The 24,967-nt window shown below is 44.2% G+C and overlaps 1 protein-coding gene and 1 pseudogene across 21 annotated transcripts in view; one reads left to right on the plus strand and one right to left on the minus strand.

Annotated features, from left to right (window-relative positions):
- Positions 1 to 24,967, plus strand: part of camk2g2 (calcium/calmodulin-dependent protein kinase (CaM kinase) II gamma 2) — a 106,994-nt gene that overhangs the window by 76,620 nt on the left and 5,407 nt on the right. Inside the window, exons 13-19 of one of the 21 annotated variants that reach the window (XM_029752816.1) lie at positions 850 to 909; positions 4,631 to 4,674; positions 5,725 to 5,757; positions 12,956 to 13,000; positions 14,330 to 14,384; positions 20,355 to 20,453; positions 24,142 to 24,276. In XM_029752816.1, the coding sequence (XP_029608676.1) occupies positions 850 to 909; positions 4,631 to 4,674; positions 5,725 to 5,757; positions 12,956 to 13,000; positions 14,330 to 14,384; positions 20,355 to 20,453; positions 24,142 to 24,276 (471 nt within the window). Of the gene's footprint in view, positions 1 to 849; positions 910 to 4,630; positions 4,675 to 5,724; positions 5,758 to 10,684; positions 10,769 to 12,955; positions 13,001 to 14,329; positions 14,385 to 20,354; positions 20,454 to 24,141; positions 24,277 to 24,967 lie in introns of all 21 variants that reach the window. The other 20 variants (XM_029752812.1, XM_029752813.1, XM_029752815.1 and 17 more) reach the window with 20 other exon arrangements.
- LOC115193806 (synaptosomal-associated protein 47 pseudogene) lies at positions 17,851 to 18,602 on the minus strand (annotated as a pseudogene).

The following is a 24,967-nucleotide window of genomic DNA, read 5'->3' on the forward strand; positions in this document are numbered from 1 at the left end:
CACATTTAGAATGGCATTAGTGTTGTTCTGCGTTGTAGTTCGTCGAAGTAATCCAAAGATAGGCAATAATACATTCTGCATGTTCAGAAGTTTAGTGTCTTTACCTCAGATTGAGTTTCCCTTGGAGAGGAAACTGCCTTGGAACACTCTCTCAACCAGTTCCCTAAGTAGATGCATTGAGCTTTTTGTTGTTATATAGACTTTATAAATAAGATAGTGACATTTATAATAAGGAGCATTGTAAAGTGCAGATGTGTAGAGTAGCTTGTTTGTCCTTGTATACATCCACAACCCACCTGCGTGCCAAGGAATACTGGGATACTAAGTTCAATGGCGCACGTTTCCTGGCTAATTGAGAGATTTCAGACTACCATTTCAAATCCTAGCAGCATGTAAAGAGCTTGTCTCAGCCTTGTCTGAAGGCCACTCTATAATGCACTATCGTGGAGGACAGACATTAGACATAGAGCTCTCTGCTCGTTAGAAAGTAGTGTTGTGTGTACAATGTTGCTTCATTACACTGCATAACTCTCGCTTGTTGATCTCAGTGTTTTTCGTGGCAATCTTTTGTTATAGTCGGTTGTGATCAATGATAGGCCATTGAAGTGTTTTGTTGTTGTTAACATCGAGTGTGCACACGGGTAAGTATCGGAAGGATATACAGTTTGGAGCCCATGGATGTATCTGCCCTCCCTCCTCACATCATCTGTGAGATGAAAAAGGTGGGTGAGCGGTGTGAACGGGGGGGGGGGGGGGGGCACTTAAAGAAGTAAGTGACACTGTGCTCTAGAGAGGCCACGCCTCTTCCCTGGTTGGTCCCTCCCAACTGAATGCCTCTCTGTCCAATAGTGGGCCGACAGCACACCAGCCCTGCGGCCACCACCAGCACGGCTGCTCTTGCTTCAGAAGGTATGTTAGTCAGGGCAGGGGAGCCGCAGTAGCCTGGCACTGTGCCAACACTGCCCCCTGGTTTGTTAGCATGTGGCCTGGAGTGCCCGCCACTGACCCTTGGTTTCCCCCCCACTTACCTGTGCACTGGCACATACTCTACAGCTCTAGAGTGGCCATCCTCCCATCAAGACATCCCACAGACACACACACCCCACCCCACCCGCTGCCCCCCAAACCCCCTCCCTCCCTCTTCCCCCCTACACTACACCTTCTTAGTGATCCAGGACTCTGGACCAAGGCTGGCCCTCCCTATGGTTTACACGGAACCCAAACTGGCTGCGCGCGTGCGCCATCGTGCATAAATGTATTTTGAACCCCCACACCAAACGCGATCACGACACGCAGGTTAAAATATCAAAACAAACTCTGAACCAATTACATGAATTTGGGGACAGGTCGAAAAGCTTTAAACATTTATGGCAATTTAGCTAGTTAGCTTGCAGTTGCTAGCTAATTCGTCCTGGGATATAAACATTGAGTTGTTATTTTACCTGAAACGCACAAGGTCCTCTATTCCGACAATTAATCCAAACATAAAACGGTCAACCGAATCGTTTCTAGTCATCTCTCCTCCTTCCAGGTTATTTCTTCTTTGAATTTATATGGTGATTGGCATCCAACTTTCATAGTATTACTACACCGACCGGCAACACAGTTCGTCTTTCAATCACCCACGTGGGTATAACCAATGAGGAGATGGCACGTGGGTACCTGCTTGTACCTGCTTCTATAAACCAATGACGAGATGAGAGAGGCAGGACTTGCAGTGCGATCTGCGTCAGAAATAGAAAGGAGTTCTATTTTAGCCCTTGACAACGCAGATGCTCGTTGATGTGCGCGAGCAGTGTGGGTGCAATAAGTGAATAACATAGATTCCTACATTTATTTTGCAACGCTCACGCAGGCGACGCGAGTGGTGTGGTCAGCCTATTAGAGCGCACGACACTACATCCCTGCATTAAAGATGCTTGGTTCTATGTGCCCATGCATATGATTTTAAGACTTGTCATAGCCTTAGATCACCTAGTGATGGTGTTTTGCAGGCAGGTACTGGTAGCTGACAGTGTGACACAAAAAATGAATGGTTTTGTATTCATGAGCCATGGATAGATCACAATGCATTAACATTGTGTGATGTTCTAAAGAAATGAGAATTGAAGGTGATCGACATAGTTCTCATTGTCACACACACGCCCTCTCGCGCGCTCACGCAGGTACGGAATCAAATCAAATCGTATTTGTCCCATGCTTCGTAAACAGCAGGTGTGGACTAACATTGAGATGCTTACTTACGGGCCCTTCCCAACAATACAGAGAGAAAGAAAATTGAGAAATAATAGAAAAGTTAAACATGTAATAAATACACAATGAGTAATGATAACTTGGCTATAGACAAGGAGTACCAGTACAGAGTCGATGTGCAGGGGTACGAGGTAATTGAGGTAGATATGTACATATAACTAGGAATAAAAGTGACAGATAGTAAACAGTAGCAGCATCGTATGTGGTGAGTCAAAGAAGTTAGTGCAACAAGGGTCAATGCAGATAGTCAAGGTAGCTATTTGGTTAACTGTTTAATGAACTATTTAGCAGTGTTATTGCCTGGGGGTAGAAGCTATTCAGGCTCGTCTTGGTTCCAGACTTGGTGCATCAGTAATGCTTGCCGTCTGGTAGCAGAGAGAACAGTTTATGACTTGGGTGGCTGGAGTCTTTGACAATTACACCGCCTGGTATAGAGGTCCTGGATGGCAGGAAGCTCGGCCCCAGTGATTTACTCCACTTCGGCCCCGTCGATGTGAATGGGGGCGTGCTCGGCCGTCCATTTCCTGTAGTCCACGTTCAGCTCCTTTGTCATGCTGACATTGAGAGAGAGGTTGTTGTCTGGCACCACACTGCCAGGTCTCTGACCTCCTCCCTATAGGCTGTCTCGTTGTCGTCGTCGATCAGGCCTACCACCGTCGTGTTGTCTACAAACTTAATGATGCTGTTGTTTAGTCTGCTATATTAAGACCTGTCTGAGGTTGTGTGATAGCAGACAGAAATCTCCTTTCCATAATAATTACATTTGTCAGGTGACAATGGCCTTATTTTGTCTATATTCAGACATATCTGACACCTTTAACATTAACTTGATTTAGCTTAGGTTCTTAATGCACACCGAGCCACAGCGCTCATACAACAGGACTGTGTGTGTGTGTGTGTGTGTGCATGCACAATATGTGTGCCAGCTTACCTACCTAGTGTGTGCATGTCTCTCTTTCTTTCGACTAAATAAATCTTTGTCGGTGAACGTTTGGGCAGTCTTAGCTCTAAAAACAAAGTAACGATCAAACACCCACACCCTACTTTTCCCCCGCAAACCAGTCCAATTAACATCCACAGATCTTAATCAATGCCCAGTTGATGCCCATACCTCACAGCCTCATTGCATTCGCCTGCATGGACTGGTACCTCCAACCAGCCAGCATGTATCTGTGCCTCTGCAAGCCTGCATGGGTTACCAGATGCACCTGGGCGGTTCTGATTTCTTTCTCGTTTTATCTCTTTCGTGTTGCTTGCTCCGTTTGATTTCTTCCCGTCGTGAACCTTCCTATGGTGAAAGAACAGCACACCTATGTCCCTGGCAGCTTGAGCTGGTTGGCGATGGGTCACGCCCACAGAAGCTTTGAGTAACACTTGGACGTGACCCCGTGGCCCTTTCTGTTGCTGTTTGTTGTCTTGTTTCTCCCGCCTGGATGATAGATGGAATTCAATTGTTTTAATTGCAGCAGTTGAACGAAGATATACTGGTTACGGCTTACAACCGCAGTACAGTCTAGGCTTTAGATGCCTGGCAGGCAGGGTGTCTCCCTTTTTTCCCTACGATGCACCCTTTAGCTGGGCTGCACTCTGGGAGCTGAGCTGAGCTGCACTCTGGGAGCTGTAGTTTGCTGTGGATAATGCATGCCAAGCTTTTGATATGACCCACCAACCACCATCGCATGAACCACCTGCGAACGAGCCTGAGACCAAATTTTGCCTGTTGTCACGATATATGAAGATACTGACCTTTAAAAAAAAAAATCTTGCCCTTTTTTCCCCTTGCCCTCCTTCCTACATTTTTCAATGGAAGGTAAGGGACTTTGAGGATCTTTGAGACCTGATTGAAGGTTATCATATATATGTGTTTGTGTGTGTTTTTCTCCGTCTCTGTGTCTCTCTGTGTGTTTATACGTCTCACTCTCTGTCGTTTTTCTTTTTCTATGTGAGCGTTTGCAATGTACTCTAACGTATGTACGGTGTGTGTGTGTGGCGCCGAGAGCATGTACCCGTATGTGATAATATGTCTGTGAGGCATGCTGAAAAGGAAATGGTACTGTTGTCACACCCTGCTCTCACTGTACATACAGGTACCCTGCTCTCACTGTACATACAGGTACCCTGCTCTCACTGTACATACAGGTACCCTGCTCCCTACAGTCTTCACTGTCCAAGCGTCAGATGACTACTGATGACTACTGAGCAGGTCTTCTACTGAGCAGGTCTTCACCTCAGTGACCACAGAGGCTTGTGACATCACTGTCCTCTATTTTCCTCCTACAGTATTATGGCTCCTGGTCGATTGACGCTGGGCGTGGTTTGTTCTAGATTAGTTGCCAGTCATGTCCTAACGTCTGTCCCTCTCCCTCTTCTGTTTCAGCATGCAAAAGTTTACTTAACAAGAAGTCGGATGGTGGAGTGAAGGTAAGTGTTTTGAGCTGTTTGGAAGTTCTGTGCCTCATCTCTTTTTCCCTTCTTCCGTCTTTTGAGCTCTCTCTCTCTCTCTCTCTTCTGCTCTTGCTATTTCTCTATTTTCCTGAGAAGTGTGTTGGCATTAGGAGACAGATTTCCTGTGTATGCTGTGAGAATGGAGAGACCAGCGGTTTGGTCTCCCCTTCCCCAAGACGTCTTACTTCTTAAGACGTCTCACAACTCAGTGTCTGTAATGTTTATAAAATGACAGGCAGTTGAAATATCGCTTGTTGAGGGGAACGGTACAAGGTTATTATAGATAAATATTATTTCACTGTCCATCTCAGCTGTCCAGATTGTGTAAATGGTATATAATCTACACCCATAGTAATTGATAGTAAAGTTATGATTTTTCAGTTTGGATGTGTGTGAGTGTGTATCTTTGTGTGTGCAGACAGCTAGCACAGAAAGACAAGTAGGACCAATTTTTTTCACCAGCAAAACCTCTCCTCTGATCCGGAGTGATCCGCATGCTGAAAGATCATTGGTTTTCAACAAGGAGTCAGTGCATGCAGTGAAGTGCCGTGATCGACAAAGGCCAAACAATAACCAGGTCTAAAGCAACACAACCCGCCTTAACGTTTACAAAGAAAAGCTGCACATTCTAGTAGCTCCGACGCCATCGTTTATTTACCAACGTTTCCAGAGCTAAGCCGTCTTCATCAGGCTTTCATGTCAAACACTGCAGGTCACAAGTATATATAGGTTTCCATTGGACACGCGCAGGTGTTTGTAATCTGTGGCATGATATCATTGGTCATGATCATAAATTTGTTGAATATGACTTAATGGATCCATATTGCTTTACAGCTATTTCATTTTATTGGTGGAAAGCCCTCCCTCTATGTTTCCCGTTTGTCCTTCTCAAAGCTCCTGTGTTTGTTTCTTTCTCTGTGGGATCTAACTGGCAGCTTCATTTCCCCCCCCCCCTTCTATTTTTATTGGTTCCTTTTTCCCTATGATACCCTGTTTTTCCCCTCCTCTCTGTTGCAATCTGTTCAGAAAAGGAAGTCCAGCTCCAGTGTTTGTTTGATGGTGAGATCTGCTTCGTCTTTCTCTATCTCCTTCTCTCTTTTGTTCCCTCCTCTCCCTTTCTCTCTCGGTTGAGATGCTAGAGGGTCTGTGGCAGTTTGTCTTGTTGGAATTCCATTGGCTCTCTCAATTCCATCCAACATCTCCAGCATTCTCACCACCATAACCATTTCCCTTCCACAGAACCAGTATCTACAGTACACGGGCTAACACACGCATCCACCGTTTCACACACACGCGCAAACAAACACACCATCCCTTTCCTGCATCTGCATTTGCCCTCAATGCTCTCCCCAGCAGCCAGGCCAAGCCTACCTGTCTATGGATTCACGAGCCTACGGTCTCCCCCCAGAGTAGGTCCCTTCATCCCTCACATTGGCTCACAGCTCCAGGGTTGCCAAGAAAGAAGCTGTAGGTCAGTACCAAGCCAGAAACTCAAACCCCAGACCCTAGCCAAGGTCTCTCCCTCACAACCCTCCAAAGAGCCGGAAAAAAGAACTGTAGCAGAAAATAAATAGCATCAATGTCTTTTTTTGATGCAGGAAAAAGCCTACGGAACATTTGTCTGTATAGGAGAGTAAACATTTGAAGTCATTTCAGGATCTGTTTGAAAAGGGACACACAAGTGACCCCCCCCATTCCACTTTCCCAGAGACACACTGATTACCATGGCAACGGTAGTGTATCCCATGGCAGCAGGCTTGGCCTAGCAACAGGAATAGGGTGCATTTGTGCCATTGTAAATATCTATATTTTTTGTTTCTTTATTTTTCAAGTTTTGGAGGATTTATTGGACCCTCATGTTTTTTTCCCTTTAAGAGAAACTTTCTCTTTTTTTCCCACTTTTATTTTTTCTGTCTTGGTTGCCTACAAAATAATCTTTAGCAGCAACAACCCAGTAGTGACCGATACATCTTTTGTGGAATGTCACAGGACAGAGAATGTCACAGGGCAAAGAACACTCTGAAATGGCCATCCAATCCCAGCCTCTCTGTAGTGACCAACAGGACAGAGGTAGTCAAATCCGCATGTATTTTCTCCCTGGCAGTTGATTGACCAGTGTTACTGATTGACCAGAGATTCCAATCACCTGGTGTCCCAGGTCTGAATTACTCCCTGATTAGAGGGGAATGATAGAAACCAGCAGTATTGCAGACCTTGAGGCCGGAATTGAGTAAGGATTGGGGCATAGGGGATGTGGAGTGCTTGCATGTGCAGTCACCTACAGTACCTACACTAAATATACAGAAGTATGTGGACACCCCTTCAAATTAGTGGATTCAGCCACACCCGTTGCTGACAGGTGTATAAAATAGATCACACAGCCACGCAATCTCCATAGACAGACATTGGCAGTAGAATGGCCTTACTGAAGAACTCAGTGACTTTCAACGTGGCACCATCATAGGATGCCACCTTCCCAACAAGTCAGTTCATCGAATTTCAGCCCTGCTAGAGCTGCCCCGGTCAACAGTAAGTGCTGTTGTTGTGAAATGGAAACGTCTAGGAGCAACGACGTCTCACCCGTGAAGTGGTAGGCCACACACGCTCACAGAACGGGACCACCAAGTGCTTAAGCGCGTAGTGCGTAAAAATCATCTGTCCTCAGTTGCAAAACTCACTACCAAGTTCAAAACTGCATCGGGAAGCAATGTCAGCACAAGAACTGTTCGTCGGAAGCTTCATGAAATAGGTTTCCATGGCCGAGCAGCTGCACACAAGCCTAAGATCAACAATGTACAATGCCAAGCGTCGTCTGGAGTGGTGTAAAGCCCGCCGCCGTTAGACTATGGAGCAGTGAGGAATCACGCTTCACCATCTGGCCGTCTGACGGACGAACCTGGGTTTGGCGGATGCCAAGAGAACGCTACCTGCCCCAATGCATAGTGCCAACCGTAAAGTTTGGTGGATGAGGAATAATGGCCTGGGGTTGTTTTTCATGGTTTGGGCTAGGCCCTTTAGTTCCAGTGAAGGGAAATCTTAATGCTACAGCATACAATGAAATTCTAGACAATTCTGTGCTTCCAACTTTGTGGCAACAGTTTGGGGAAGGCCTTTTCCTGTTTCAGCATGACAATGCCCCCGTGCACAAAGTGAGGTCCATACAGAAATGGTTTGTCAAGATCGGTGTGCAAGAACTTGACTGGCCTGCACAGAACCCTGACCTGAACCCCATCGAAGACCTTTGGGATGAATTGGAACGCTGACTGTGAGCCAGTCCTAATTGCCCATAATCAGTGCCCGACCTCACTAATGCTCTTGTGGCTGAATGGAAACAAGTCCCTGCAGCAATGTTCTAACATCTAGTGGAAAACCTTCTCAGAAGAGGGGAGGCTATTATAGCAGCAAAGGGAGGAACAACTCCATATTAATGCCCATAATTTTGAAATGAGATGTTCGAAGAGCAGGTGTCCACATACTTTTGGTCATGTAGTGTACCTCACATGTCTTTGGCTGCATTTACACAGGCAGCCAAATTCTGAACATGTTTTACTAATTGGTCTTTTGACCAATCAGATCAGCAGTGAAAAATATCTTATGTGAAAAGATCTGATACGATTGGTCAAAATACCAGTGAGTAGAAAAAATATCAGAATTGGGCTGCCTGTGAAGACGCAGCCATAGAGCCTCATTGGGGCCCACTGTAAGGATCCATCCCACAGCCTGGACCCCTCTTCTCTGGCCATCCTGCGCCACCCCACCCCAGCACTATCTCAAGCCCCATGCTTACCACCACTGCACACTCCCCACAACACCATACACACTCCATGAAAAGATCTGCTATGTAGAGTAGCTGTCATTTGTGGTTTGGATTTGAATGTAGGTCAGTTGTTTTTCAGTCTAATTGTAAAAGGTATATATATTGAATTAAAATGGGAGTCTGTGAGCCTACCAGGAAAATGTATTTAAAGCTAGTCTAAATTATATTTATAACATTGATATATAACTGTTAGTGTAGCGTAAATGCTACTATTTATAATTTAAAGGTAGAATTCTTAATTGAAACAATAACAGTTAGGCTATACAGGGTTTGTTTACATTTACTTTGTTTACAAACATTGGAGTAAAATAGCTTATTTGGGGTTCTGATGAGGTACGACAGTTAAATTAAGCTCATGATGCATGCAAGTTATATTCTTCAAGAATCAAAGGGTATATATCATTCATTTCTAAGTTCAAAAATGGATGTAGCCATTAAGGATTCTAGCTTTAAGAGACGACGCCGTCTTAACGACGACAGCTCTTGTTCTCTTTGATGTGAAGATTTCAATGCTAGAAATACACTGTAGGCTACACAGTATTATAGTCTTAACAGAGTCAGGTTCTATGCTCTAGAGCTGGAACAGCTCAACTAGACACTGAAGCTTTGCTTGTATTACTCTTGTGATGGAATGAGTGTTTCAAATGCTCTCTTCAAACCCATTGTGGGTCCATTAAAACCATAAGAACGTCCACACTGCTTAGAACAATAATACTACAATCAAATGTGCCCACCATCACAACCATCTCATCCCCTTTCATGGGCAGTTGTGATTATTTAGCCTTGAGTTTCTGTTATAAGAAAAAGAGAGGAGTGGTAGCACTGGACTGACGCCTGACGCATATACTGCAGGTTCAGTTTCTGGGGAATGTGAGCGTTGAGCTGGGCCTTGTTCAGTATCAGTGTGAGCACGTCAGAGACGGCGTCAAAAGGCTACTCTTGTCTGGGACGTCTCATCACCAGTAAAGTAGTCCGGCACCAGCTGAAACCTCAACAGCGTATTGCTCTTAACCTTTTATTGACAGATCATACTTTTCAACACCTCTCATGAATTAATCTGTAAAGACTCTCTGTTAAAGGGATAGTTGCGATATTAGTTACGTTCTTATTTGCCCTGGAAGATATTCTAGGGTCTAGGGCTCTTTATTGACGCAACAGTCAGGCTGTGGGGTTGTCGGCGATAGGCTTTCTTCCCTATGCAACTTACTTTTCATGGTCTTACTCAGAAAATCCTCCAGATAGATGCCTAAACCGCTTGGGAGAAACAACAACCTTCTCATCAAGGCCTTTCACTGCATGCACAGACTCAGACAACTAGGCGCCGTTAGTCCCTGACTCTTCGTTCCTTAACCAGATTCTGTAGCCATTTGATATTGGCTGTCTGAGTTGACTCTTTGTGGTCCATAGATGTTAAGTGCTTGTTCTGATCTGATTCCACAAGGTGGTGCAGACTGTGTTCTATGCAGGGACAGTGGTTTCTTTACCCTCGCAGGTACCAATCAATATTGAGATTGAAGTGCTTGGATCCTGTCTTGGTTCTACTCTCAAAGTTGCTAAGAGATTTTTACAATGTGTTCGATATTCCTGTGTATTTAGAAATGTTACTACCGTGTGCAATATCTGCAAAGACTGTAGACTGTAATGCAACAAGAGAAATCACACTCAAGAGGTAGACACGGACTCAAAACCATTTCAAACACCCAATTGGAGACCTCCACACAGGCATTTCCGAAATGAAAGAAAATCGCTCAATTAATTTAGCGTGTGAAGAATGTTAACTTGCTCGCACAGAGGTGTCAATGTTCTCAGAGCGCATCTTTCTACACCTACAAATTCCTTTTGACTTTCAAAAGAGGCAGTCATTTTATCTATCAAAGGGAAAACACTGCTGCTGAATTAAAGCAAGTGCGTAGTGCATACTGTACAGACAACAATTGTCCCTGCAAAAACACCATCCGAACACATTGGCAGGCACAATGCAGGCGTAAGTCTCTGCAGACAACATTGTTTACTGTGGCCTGAAGAAGATATCTCTTCCATGACACACACTCACCGACCTGCACCTCGGCCTCATAGACTGGGGCTGAACAGTCCCATGGGTTTGCCTACATATATACATACAGTATACTCTGTAGAAGTCATTTTGTGTTGTTGTTTTTTTTGCCCCAGCCGCAGACAAACAACAGTAAAAACAGTGTAGTGAGCAGTACCAGCAGCACCAAAGACAGCAGCATATCATCTTCAGCACCAATGGTATCTCATCTATACTTGGTTTCTCTCATTGTTGCTTTACTCACCCTGTTCCATTGGATTAGTCCCCAAGTTTCTGTTTAGTTCTTGCTTTTTGCCGTCTGTTTGTCTCATCCCCTCTTTATTGACTCTCCCTTTTCTTTTTCCCTCCGTTCCTTCCACCCTCTCCTCTTCACCTCCATTTTGAAAAAAGTGTGATGTTGACGATGGTGTTGATGGTTTTTAAACCAAACAACTGGTTTGTGCCTGTGACCGTCTCCCACTAGGCTCCTGTTTTACCCAGACTTACGCTCTTGTCAAACACAGACACATATGACAATGCACAACAAAACATACACAGATAATGGTATTTTAGAATATATTCACAGTGTCACGATTGAATGTTTTTCGGGGTCCGTTGTGGGTATTTGTATTTCTCCCGTGATAATGCTGGGGATTTGATACGCTACACATTTACAGGACGGTAGCTGAATAACTGGGGTGTGTGTCAAAATATATCTTTTTTTGGAGTTGATACCAAATTCAAAACAAGGAAATTGAAAAGCTCATTAAAACCATGGGTAAAACAGGATCCAGAAATGTCAGGAAACAGAGATATCCCAATTGTATGGAATATGCAGTCCCTCTATCTACATGTATCTCCCTGTGAACCCTTCCCCAGGGCATCCACACAACATCTCAATAATCCAACTCATCTGAAGTGATATTGAATCTCTTTTCCAGTCCTGTCTCTGCCCCTCTACTCTGTTAAAAGAACATATACAGGGGAAGCAAAGAGCTGTGGTGAAAAAGCCCAGAGGCAGGTCTAGTGGTGTCTGTCAGACAGACTACTGAGCTCCAGTGACCTGAGAGAGACTTGAAACCTGTAGGAGGGAGAGAATCTTAGCCCGGGTGTTCGGCAAGGCAACAATGTACTGTAGAATTGTGGAATGTCAATCAGGCACCCAGCAGGGCTCTACGCTGACTTTCTTTACAATGAGCACATATTCGCCTAAGTTGAAAAATGTAGGCGCACACAAAGACATTTAGAAGCACAATGCAAAATATTTGAGGTGATAAAGCTAGAATCCTTCATTTTTCTAGGCGCACTGCTGCTCCTAAATTCAAATTCCAGGTGGCATATACAAGTTAAATGGTCGCACTGTAGAGCCCTGCCCAGGCTAAGAGAATCCCTTTTCTATCAAAGCTAAATCAGAGGACCACCTCCATCAAACTGATCGGGAAGATTTGTTTCTTACTCTTCTCCAGTAGGGCTACCGGTAAGCTATTTGGTGTTGTTGTGGAGTCATCGGCTGATGTGGTCAGTTTTAAAGGATGGTTTGTCTCTCTGGGTCACCGCTCAGTTGATCTGTCAGTCATCCCAAGACAGTGCTGTCTATGCTATATCAGCCTCCAAGCTTTTTCTGATCAGCTACGATGCATAAACTTCCTGAAGGGCAGAATGTCAGGCTCTGTGGTACCATTTAAAGGGACAGTGCAGCATTTTGGCGACTAAGCCCTTCTTTCTACTAACACAGAGATTAACTCATGGATACCATTTGTATGTCTCTGCGTGACTTAATTGCCAAAACGTTGCACTATCCCTATAAGCTAATGGCCCCATTATCTGAGGGATTGCATCTTCATGTGTGTAGGTGGTTTTGTTGAGACTGAGTCTGTTGACCAGTGTCCTGTGGGAAGGTCCAGGGGTGTGCTATGTGGGAGTGCCTTGGGGGTGTCTGTGATGCAGTATTGTAAGCTATTAGGCGCTTTTGCGATGAGTGTTTCCATGGTGACTGACTGTGACGGCAGGGTCTAGGTTGGAGGAGGAGGGGGGGCTGCTGATCCAATCTCATAGCCAGTCAATCCCCTCATCCTCAATTCAGACTTTGCAGCCTTCTCTGTCTGTGTCCCCTCTCCTCTGTTTCTTTACGTTTAGAGGCCCTCTTCTACTCTAATAAGTGACATAGTCCATAGCTCCTTCCTCTAGTGAAATGGGGTAGTTTGTAGTATGGTCTACTTCTCAAAACCCCATCCTGTCTCGTCGCCCCCCATGACGGAGCCCCTCTGTTGCCTCTGTGCTGTGGCGTGTGTGCTTGGCGCTGTGTGTGTGTGTGTTTACATGCATCGGGCGTGTGGACTGTGTATCCCACACGCCCTGGGCCTTCCCTGGTGGTCGCTGCATGTTAAACTCTCTCCTGCTTCCCCTAGGAACCACAGACCACTGTCGTGCACAACCCAGCTGACGGCACCAAGGTAAGCCGCTACTGTACCTCTCTAATCCCATAGCCGCTATAGGCTAATACTAATGCTAATGCTAAAATACCTTAGAGTGGTTACTAAGGTACCTCAGAGTGGCTGGAGCTCTACTAAGATACCTTAGAGTGGCTGGAGCTCTACTAAGATACCTTAGAGTGGCTGGGGCTCTACTAAGATACCTTAGAGTGGTTACTAAGGTACCTCAGAGTGGCTAGAGCTCTACTAAGATACCTTAGAGTGGCTGGAGCTCTACTAAGGTACCTTAGAGTGGTTACTAAGGTACCTCAGAGTGGCTGGAGCTCTACTAAGATACCTTAGAGTGGCTGGAGCTCTACTAAGATACCTTAGAGTGGCTGGGGCTCTACTAAGATACCTTAGAGTGGTTACTAAGGTACCTCAGAGTGGCTGGAGCTCTACTAAGATACCTTAGAGTGGTTACTAAGGTACCTCAGAGTGGCTAGAGCTCTACTAAGATACCTTAGAGTGGCTGGAGCTCTACTAAGGTACCTTAGAGTGGTTACTAAGGTACCTCAGAGTGGCTAGAGCTCTACTAAGATACCTTAGAGTGGCTGGAGCTCTACTAAGGTACCTCAGAGTGGCTAGAGCTCTACTAAGATACCTTAGAGTGGTTACTAAGGTACCTCAGAGTGGCTAGAGCTCTACTAAGATACCTTAGAGTGGCTGGAGCTCTACTAAGATACCTTAGAGTGGTTACTAGGGTACCTCAGAGTGGCTGGAGCTCTACTAAGATACCTTAGAGTGGCTGGGGCTCTACTAAGATACCTTAGAGTGGCTGGAGCTCTACTAAAATACCTTAGAGTGGTTACTAAGATACCTCAGAGTGGCTGGAGCTCTACTAAGATACCTTAGAGCGACGCTAATGCCATGAACGCTTAACCACTCCACGTATACTGACAGTCACACTAACTTAGTCGCACTAACCCTCAAAACACACAAGCCGCAACAGTCCCTCACTCGCCCAAACCACACTGGCTCAGCCACCAAAAAAGTCACACATACACTGAAAAAGTCACACACACACACCCTTAACACACAGTTTGTACCCCACCTCACCAAAAGGCTGTGTTTGGTGTGGGTCCTCGTGCGCTCCCCCTCCTGTCTGCCTGGCTGGTTTGTGCAGGGTTTGTGTTCCTCCGAGGGAGCGTCCGTCCAACCGTTTGTCTGTCCGTCCACCTGGGAAAGGCCCCATCCAAGTCATCCCTCAGCACGCAGACTAACGCTGTTTCCTCCTGTTATATCACTGTCTCTCATTTCCTCCTCCTCTCTATCCTCCATGTTTCTGTCCATCACTCGTCTCCCCTACAGGGCTCTACAGAGAGCTGTAACGTCACAGAAGAGGAGGATGTGAAAGGTAGGAAAGGTATGCCAAACGTTCACCTACTCTGCATGTTTTCGCACGTCTTCTATCTATATATCTGTCTGCAAAAGTGTTGGTCAGAAAGACAGGGCTAGAATTCAAGATGGGCCTCAGAGATCTTGGCCAGTGGATTCTCCTGAGGTAGTATATATTATACAAATGATTGAAGAAGCCATAGTTGTCTGAGAAATGGGGATACAAAATGATCATTTGTGTGCTCCTGTTTTGTCAATCCTTGTCCTTCATTTCTTTAGAAAGAGAATAGATTATGATCAAGGCCTGGGAAGCCGTTGATGGCCTGAGTTAACTGTCAGGCTGGTGTCTGGGCCTGTGAGCATCTGGGAAATGTATCCTATAGGAGAGGTAAACACAGATGGAAGGTGTCTGTAAATGAGTATACATTATATGGCTAGAGAGGGAATGAGGAAGCACTGCCATATTGGAGAACAGCTTTTTTTTTGGTCCTTACAGCTGCTGTGGAGAAGTCAAAGAAGTTTGTATTCCTACAGAGGGAAAGGAAATGTCTTGCTGAGAATGGAAAATAGCACAGTAGTCTTAGCTTTTCAGACTGTGAGAGACGGAGCTGAATCCTGGGCGGTCGAGCCGTGGACGTAGACTATGCTTTGTCTGAACAAACTACTAAACTAGCACATGAAGGCCTTATATGTCTTTAGATAGTCCCTAGTCTCCCCATTCTTGGTCTCACAGCTCCCCTGGGCTTAAAGAGTTGGGACTCCACCACTCTAAAACCTGTGTGTGTGTGTGTGTGTGTGTGTGTGTGTGTGTGTTTGCTTGCGCATGTGCGCTATCAGTCTGCACTCAGAGCTCAATAACGTGGGTAACAGAGCTGTCCTGTTCAGAAGAGTCGTGAAACGGTGGGTTTACAGGTGTGAAAACGTGGCCTTTTTACTGCTCGTCCAAACCGCTGTGTTTAGATAACAACTTTGTTCTATTTTAACTGGTTGCTTAAACAGTGTTAACGAGTGGTGGGGGAGGGGCTGCGCTGCAGGCTTTTACGAGGGCACCCTCGTTTCAAGTCGTCAGGAGAAAAAGCAACAGACTCCAGGACCGACAGGCTCTCTGGCACTAACGTCATCCTGCTGACGAGCGAAAAGGCCCCACATTCTGAGAGAGGGTGACAAAATGTGCCAACACAGAGGCCTCTTTCAGGTCTTAAACACAGAGACACAGATATAGTACATAGACATCGGAATCGATGAAAGCCCATGTCAATCGTCACTCTCATACAGTATTTCCAGAGACCTACAGTGCCTTCAGAAAGTATTCACACCCCTTGACTTATTCCACATTTTGTTGTGTTACAGCCTGAATTTCAATTTGATTCAATTGAGATTTTTGGTCACTGACCTGCACACAATACCCAATAATGTCAAAGTGCACTTATGTTTTTTGAAGTTTTTGCAAATTAATAAATAATGAAAAGCTGAAATGTCTGAAAAGTATTCAACCCCTTTGTTATGGCAAGCCTAAATGAGTTCATGAGTAAACATTTTTTTAACAAGTCAAATAATAAGTTGCATGGACTCACTCTGTGTGCAATAATAGTTTAACATGATTTTTGATTGACTACCTCATCTCTGTACCCCACACATACAATTATCTGAAAGGTTCCTCAGTCGAGCAGTTTATTTCAAATACAGATTCAACAACAAAGACCAGGGAGGTTTTCCAATTCCTTGCCAAGAAGGGCACCTATTGGTAGATGGGTAAACAACATTTACATTGAATATCCCTTTGAACATGGTGAAGTTATTAATTACACTTTGGATGGTGTATCAATACACCCAGTCACTACAAAGATACAGGCGTCCTTCCTAACTCAGTTGCCGGAGAGGAAGGACACCGCTCAGGCCAATGAGGCCAATGGTGACTTTAAAACAGTTAGAGTTTAATGGCTGTCATAAGAGAAAACTGAAGATGGACTCCACAATACTAACCTAATTGACAGCGTGAAAAGAAGGAAGCGTGTACTGAATAAAATATTCCGAAACATTCATCCTGGTTGCAACGAGGCACTAAAGTAATACTGCAAAAAATGTGGCAAAGCAATTCACTTTTTGTCCTGAATACAAAAGTGTTATATCTGAGGCAAATCCAATACAACATGTAGTGGTGTCTGCGTCATGTTACGGGTATGCTTGTAATCATTAAGGACTGGGAAGTTTTTCAGGATAAAAAAATAAAAGGAATGGAACTAAGCTCAGGCAAAATCCTAGAGGAAAACCTGGTTCAGTCTGCTTTCCACCAGACACTGGGAGATTAATTCACCTTTCAGCAGAGCAATAACCTAAAACACAAGGCCAAATTTACACTGGAGTTGCTTTACAAGAGGACAGTGAATGTTCCTGAGTGGCCAAGCTAGAATTTTTACTGAAATCTGCTTGGAAATGTATGGCAAGACATGAAAATGGTTGTTTAGCAATTATCAACAACCAATTTGACAGAGCTTGAAGAATTTTGAAAATAATAAATGGGCAAATGTTGCAAAATTCAGGTGTGAAAAGCTCTTAGGGATTTACTCAAAGACTCTGTCGCTTTAATCGCTGCCAACGGTGATTTTAACATAGGAGAGGAGAGCTTATATACTGAACAAAAATATAAAAACACAACATGTAAGGTGTTGGTGCCATGTTTCATGAGGTGAAATAAAAGATCCCAGAAATGTTCCATACGCACAAAAAGCTTATTTCACTGAAATGTTATACACAAATTAGTTTACATCCCTGTTAGTGAGCATTTCTCCTTTGCCAAGATAATCCATCCACCTGACAGGTGTGGCATACCAAGAAGCTGATTAAACAGCATGAACATTACACAGGTGCACCTTGTGCTGGGGACAATAAAAGGCCACTCTAAAATGTGCAGTTTTGTCACCGAACACAATGCCACAGATGTCTCACGTTTTGAGGGAGTGTGTAATTGGAATGCTGACTGCATTTAATGTTAATTTCTGTGCGCCCCTGCCCAGTCATGTGAAATCCATAGATTAGGGCCGAATGAATTTATTTCAATTGACTGATTTCCTTATATGAACTGTAAGTCAGTAAAATCGTTGAAATTGTTGGATGTTGCGTTTATATTTTTGTTCAGTATAGTTAATCCATGAGGTGCTCTTTGATCATGGGATAAAATACTACAGTACAAAAATAAGTTGACGCTGGATAGTAAACTATGCTAAAAAAGCCTTTGTGCAAACAAACTTCCAGAAGTAATCAAAGCACACTCATGTAGTGGAAACATTTTAAAGCCTTTAATGTTTTATGGCTTATGCATGGCGAGAATAACAAAACACAGACGTGTTGCGGCTACAACACTTTATCAGGGTGACAAAGAATAGTGGTGAACAAACCGGTGTAGCTCTCACAGGAAGTGATTCATTTTTTTTAAACATTTTAGTCATTTAGCAGACGCTCTTATCCAGAGCGATTTACAGTAGTGAATGCATACATTTCATACATTTTTTCCCCATACTGGTCCCCCGTACAATATTTGAAAACATAAAAATAATAAAACAGTTACATGACAAGGCCCAGAGGTAGAATACAATATCAAAATCCTCCTTACTTGTCTGCCACGCCCAGATCAGAGTCGATCTTGTCCAGGCCATGCATGACGTTATCAAACTGCTCTCCTTGGTGGTGGAGGACATTCCCTGTGTCCTCTAGCCGTCTTTGAGCCCCCGCCACCAGGTTAATCAGCTCCCTCCCCTTGGTGGGCTGTGCCTCTGCCCCCTGGACTTCAGTAGCAGGGGACAACAACCTCTCCCTCCAGAAATGCTCCAGGACATTGTAGACCACCAACCGGTTGGGCTTCAGTGAGCCAAACCAGTGCTTGAGATTCCCCTGCTCCAACACAGTTAGAGTGCTGAATATGAAGCTGGACGACTCCATCTTGATCTCCATGATCCTGGTGAGGCGGAAGCCAACCATGTTCTTTTTGCTCAGGTCTGACGTGAAGCGCAGCATGGTGCGGGTCAGGGACAGGGTCCCAGCCTCCCAGCGCTTCTCGCTGTTGATGTAGTAGGAGCCTGGCCAGCTGTGATTCAATTCATTACCATACCAAAAACCTTGAGGGAAAAAAACACATTTAAGATACAAAGATAAACACAATAAATAAATAAAACACAACAAAATAAGTGCAATATCATAAAAGGAAAAAACAAACTGTGTACACATGTGCTCATGTTACCAAATTTAAGAATGGAGAACACATTTTTTTTATAACAAAAACATTTTGTAAACCATATATCTCTTACAGGAAGGGTGAATAATCAATTTCCTCATTCAGACCTGGCAATACAGTGACCCTTAGTTTAAAGATCCAGAACATTTAGCGTTGTAGGAGGTGTTTGAGACGATCACCCCCCCTGCTAGAACTGGGAACCACTTCAATGGTCATGGCTTTCAGAGAGTTTGGGCTGCCATGGCCAACCTGTCTGTAATGTTTAGCCATATGATATTTGTTGTTAGCAGTCCTTATAGCGTATGCATGTTCAGACACCCTGTCCTTGAGCCTTTTCTTAGTACGTCCTATGTAAAAGCTCTCACATGGTCACTCCAGCCTGTACACCACATAGGTAGTTTTACAGTTGACAAAGGATTGCACTTGATTGGTTTTAGTCCACAAGTGTCCCTGAACTTATTTGTTTTTACAGTGTGATGGCAGTGATTGCACTTACCACATGGGAAGTTGCTTGTGGGCTCGGGGAGCCAACTGGCCTTAGTTACTAGGATGAGGTCGCTGCGCACCAACTTATCCTGTAAGAGAATGCTGGGAGTTCAGTGAACACATCGCACAGAGTAGGATCACTTTCAATGATGCTCTATTTACGTTTCATGATGTTCCTTAGCCGTGGCTGCCTCTTGGTTTCGGGGGTCCCAAAGTAAATTGGTTCGGGGTTTATTTATTTTTTTGTTCTTAATTTTTTTATTCTCCATTCTTACATACATTTGGTAACGGGATCATGTGTACACAGTTTTTTACTTTTATGATATTGCATTTATTTTGTGGTGTTGCATTCAGTGTTTCTTTCATTCTTGCCACGCATAAGCCGTAATACATTAAAGGCTTTTTCATGTTTCCACTACATGAGAGTGCTTTGATTACTTCTGAAAGTTTGTTTGCACAAAGGCTGTTAAGGCATTATTTACAAGCCAGCATCAACTTCTTTTTGTTCTGTAGTGATTCTAACATGTATTGACTCGGGCGGTTGATTTTTCATGTTTTACTTTTTTTTTAACCAACATTAGAATTTTTATTCCTCTTTGACACTACAGAGTATTTTATGTAGATCGTTGACAAAAAGATGACAATTAAATCCTTACTTTACATCCCACTTTGTAACACGACAAAATGTGGAGAAGGTTAAGGGGTGTGAGTACTTTCTGAAGGCACTGCAGTTTACAGTATGTTGTAGGAGAGAACAGAGAAGCATTGGCAGAAAGTTGGAGTGACAGACTGGAACCCTCTTGTCTCCTCCACAGTGGGGCTGTATGACAGTATGGGTCTGCGTGGCTCTCAGCACTGATGTCGTCTCAAAAAGAGTGCTGTGGAGAGCTGCGGTTGGGACGTGGATACTGAGTGCAGGCCGAGTGGCTACACACACTCTCCTCCGAGGAGATCGGCACAGCTGGAATGTAAAATAGGGAGTTAACGTTGCGTGTCAGATATTGAACATGTAACACTGTGGTGACTTCTGATTTGTGATGTGTGTGTACAGTGTGGTCTCACTCCCATGTTTCTCTGGCTAGTTGTGATGGAGACTCACACACCCCTCCCTGTGTGTCTCTGTGTACGGAGGTAGTGGGATATGTAACGTGTGGCGGGTTTTGCTAGTGTATGGTCGGGTTGGGGTTGTACTGTTTTCTCTTGGTAAAATAGTAGTGTACAGAACTGTGTCTGATCCTCCTGTGTCTCTCTCTGGCGTGTGTGTGTGTGTTGCGGTGGGGGCAGTGTCTGCATGCGGGTCTAGCGCGGACAGCGCAATGGTCAGCCAGTGCAGTGCCAGTGAGGAACAGACCCAGGCTCAGCCCCCTCACTGCCCACCCGCCTGTAAGTCAGCAGCAGTACCACCCCTCTCCTCGCAACTCTGACCTTTCTGTCCTTTCCCTCATTTATATTGTCATTTATACATTTATAAACTCATTTATATTGTTTCCATAATATTGTTCCCCTGAGGCTGTCTGTCCCCATAATACTGTCCCCATAATACTGTCCCCATAATACTGTCTCCCTAAGACTGTCCCCTTAATATTGTCTCCCTAAGACTGTCCCCATCATACTGTCCCAATAATACTGTCTCCCTAAGACTGTCCCCTTAATACTGTCCCCTTAATACTGTCTCCCTAAGACTGTCCCCATAATACTGTCCCCATCATACTGTCCAAATAAGACTGTCCCCATAAGACTGTCCCCATAAGACTGTCCCCATCATACTGTCCAAATAATACTGTCCCCATAAGACTGTCCCCATCATACTGTCCAAATAATACTGTCTCCCTAAGACTGTCCCCATAAGACTGTCCCCATAATACTGTCTCCCTAAGACTGTCCAAATAATACTGTCTCCCTAAGACTGTCCCCATAAGACTGTCCCCATCATACTGTCCAAATAAGACTGTCCCCATAATACTGTCCCCATCATACTGTCCAAATAATACTGTCCCCATAAGACTGTCCCCATCATACTGTCCAAATAATACTGTCTCCCTAAGACTGTCCCCATAAGACTGTCCCCATAATACTGTCCCCATCATACTGTCCAAATAATACTGTCTCCCTAAGACTGTCCCCATAAGACTGTCCAAATAATACTGTCTCCCTAAGACTGTCCCCATAATACTGTCCCCATAATACTGTCTCCCTAAGACTGTCCCCATAAGACTGTCCAAATAATACTGTCTCCCTAAGACTGTCCCCATCATACTGTCCCAATAATACTGTCCCCATAATACTGTCTCCCTAAGACTGTCCCCATAATACTGTCCCCATCATACTGTCTCCCTAAGACTGTCCCCATCATACTGTCCCCATCATACTGTCCAAATAATACTGTCCCCATAATACTGTCCAAATAATACTGTCTCCCTAAGACTGTCCCCATAAGACTGTCCCCATAATACTGTCCAAATAATACTGTCTCCCTAAGACTGTCCCCATCATACTGTCCCAATAATACTGTCTCCCTAAGACTGTCCCCATAATACTGTCTCCCTAAGACTGTCCCCATAATACTGTCTCCCTAAGACTGTCCCCATAATACTGTCCCCATAATACTGTCCCCATCATACTGTCCAAATAATACTGTCTCCCTAAGACTGTCCCCATCATACTGTCCCAATAATACTGTCTCCCTAAGACTGTCCCCATCATACTGTCCCAATAATACTGTCTCCCTAAGACTGTCCCCATCATACTTTCCCAATAATACTGTCACCCTAAGACTGTCCCCATAATACTGTCCCAATAATACTTTCTCCCATCATACTGTCCCAATAATACTGTCACCCTAAGACTGTCCCCATAATACTGTCCCAATAATACTGTCTCACTAAGAATATCCACATCATACTGTCCCAATATTACTGTCTCCCTAAGACTGTCCCCATCATACTGTCCCAATAATACTGTCACCCTAAGACTGTCCCCATAATACTGTCCCCATAATACTGTCTCCCTAAGACTGTCCCCATAATACTGTCTCCCTAAGACTGTCCCCATAATACTGTCCCCATCCATACTGTCCCAATAATACTGTTCCTCCATTAATATTAGGGTCTAGATTCAAGCCTTAGTGCTGTAGTTCCGTGTTGTAGCCCGATTGACATTTAACGGCAATGTTCCCACTTTAGCGGAGACTGCATTTATGGTAAACGCTGCATATTTCGGCTGAATCGGAAATAACCTTTACATTTCAAGCACGCTACAGTACTAGACCTTCGGCGATACGGATTGTATCCAGCTGAAGACTGTCTCGAATGGGACAATACTGTACAAGGTCCCCCTCACTATCTTCAATAGAGTTATATTAGCTGCAGGATCTTCTGTTTGTTTGTGCACATGAATTTCACTTGCCCACCCACAAAAAAAGGAACTAATTATTACAATCACCAATCATTTTTATCAAAAGTATTCCAGACAAATGCATACTAAGACAATATTAATTTGGACAGTCATTAGCCAATGGCTGAGTCCAAAATCTGGCTTGCCTACTATCTATTTAAACTGCATACTGTGTACTAATAGTACATACTATTTAGAACATACTGTGTACTAATAGTACATACTATTTAGAACATACTGTTTTAGTAAAAGCAAATGCAACAAATGTCAGCATACTAGGCTCATCCTACTGAATGCGTAATCTAATGCGCAATTGCGTAGATTCTGGCCATTTGGAAAATAAGTATGAAATCCTAACATTTAAAGCATATTTAATTTGAAAAGATTTCACATACATGCATATCCAAAATTCCTACTATTTAGAACGCAAGTACGGGTATTCGGACACGGACAGTGATTTAGGGATCCATAAAAATGTAATACCAAAAATATTTCACCATTAAAAGTTTCCAGATTGCTGCTGAGTGATTGGAGTGAGTGGGACTCCTGCGTCTCAGTGTGTGACATTTTAAAATGTGTGTCTCACATCTCCTGCTTAGCTCTGTGTCAGCTCATCAGACTAACGCTACTCAGCTGTCCTATCTATCACTCAGCCTGTTCCAGTCCCTCTCAGACCTTGCCAAAAGCATGTCCCGTATCCGCTTTGCTATGTCAGAAACGTTACCATGCTGTGCTCACGTGCTGTGTGTAGACACTGTTTTGCACTGACATGCGTTTACTGGTGGCTTTCCCTACTCATTGAAGTGAGAACCTGTATCTGGGACCCTGTGTCGTACATGTAGCTTCTGCATCTCTCTCCGTTCCTCTCCCCACATTACGTCTTCCTCTTTTTCTCTTCCCCTCCTTTCTCTGACAGAGAGAATAAATAATGCTGACCTTCTGAGGCTCACTGGCCTTTTAATTGATTTATCTCTCCCCATGGCCCTGACACGGACACCCAGCCTGGCAGCTGAGCAGACCGTAGACAGACAACAAGCTGGACTAGACACAGGCTGGATTTCAATAAGCCTAAAGGCATTCTCTCCTTTTCCTACTGGTCAGACAGCAGCAAATCCCTCATCAGGTCTCTGAAGAGATGAAGGCATTGTAGACTTTTAAGATCAATTGAGATCCACCCCTAGACTGGCCTGCTCCGGTCGTCTGCTCACTAAACAGCCACCCCTGTCCCTGAGGTGTCTCTGTCTGTCTGTACTCTCCTACTTCCTCACTCAGGCAGTATCCTCCTCTGTTCTGGCCTGTAACTGGGTTTAGTGCTTGACTGCTGCCCCCTGCTGGCCATGAGGCCAGTGTCTTCATCTTCACTGGTGTCCCCTCTGTCCGTCTGTGTGACGCTATGCACATTGGTATATCTAAGTTGTTATTAGTGTGCGGATGTCCTTCTAAGTTTGGTTTTTATGTAACATATCCTTTATATAACTCAATTGCATATGGGCATTGTGCTCCTCTCAGACCTGTGTGAAGTTATATGTTAACTTATACAGACTATGTAACAACTTCCATTTGTGTGCACATTATTCCAGTTTGAGAAAACGGGTCTTGTTGTCCTATCAGTTTTTTTTGTCTGATTTGATCGCTTACATGGTTGCCATTTTGTTGCTGTTGTCATGTTGTCTTCCAGCTGCCCCACTGCATGACGATGCTAAGCACACTTTTGCTAATTGGAAAAGTTCAGGTCATAGCTCCTGTCCTGACTTAGAGCAAGCTCTGCCTGCGCCACCCTCCGTGGCCCCAGGGGGCAGCACCGTGCAGCTGAGTAAGTTAGACAGCCCTGAGGCAGCTTCTATAAAGCCAGGCTTGAGCTGCTTTTTGCCAGTTCATAATTCCTGTGGGAATATGAACAAACAGAGGTTTGCTCGCAGTTTTTATATATATAGTACCATTCCAGGGTTTTTCTTAATTTTTACTATTTTATACATTGTAGAATAATAGTGAAGATATTAAAACTATGAAATAACACATATGGAATCATGTAGTAACCAAAAAAGTGTTAAACAAATCAGAATATATTTTACATTTGATATTCTTTAAAGTAACCACCATTTGCTTTGATGACATCTTTGGCATTCTCTCAACCAGCTTCATGAGGTTGATAGTACTCACCTGGAATGCATTTCAATTAACAGGTGTGCCTTGTTAAAAGTTCATTTTAACCGTTTGAGCCAATCAGTTGTGTTGTGACAAGGTAGGAGTTGTATACAGAAGATAGCCCTATCTGGTAAAAGACCAAGTCCATATTATGGCAAGAACAGCTCAAATCAGCAAAGAGAAACGACAGTCTATCATTATTTTAAAACATGGTCAGTCAATCAGGAAAATGTCAGTGTAGTCGCAAAAACTATCAAGCGCTATGATGAAACTGGCTCTCATGAGGACCACCACAGGAAAGGAAGACCCAGAGTTACCTCTGCTGCAGAGGATAAGTTCATTAGAGTTAACTGCACCTC

This window comes from Salmo trutta, chromosome 5, assembly GCF_901001165.1.
Source record: "Salmo trutta chromosome 5, fSalTru1.1, whole genome shotgun sequence".
Classification (NCBI taxonomy): domain Eukaryota; kingdom Metazoa; phylum Chordata; class Actinopteri; order Salmoniformes; family Salmonidae; genus Salmo; species Salmo trutta.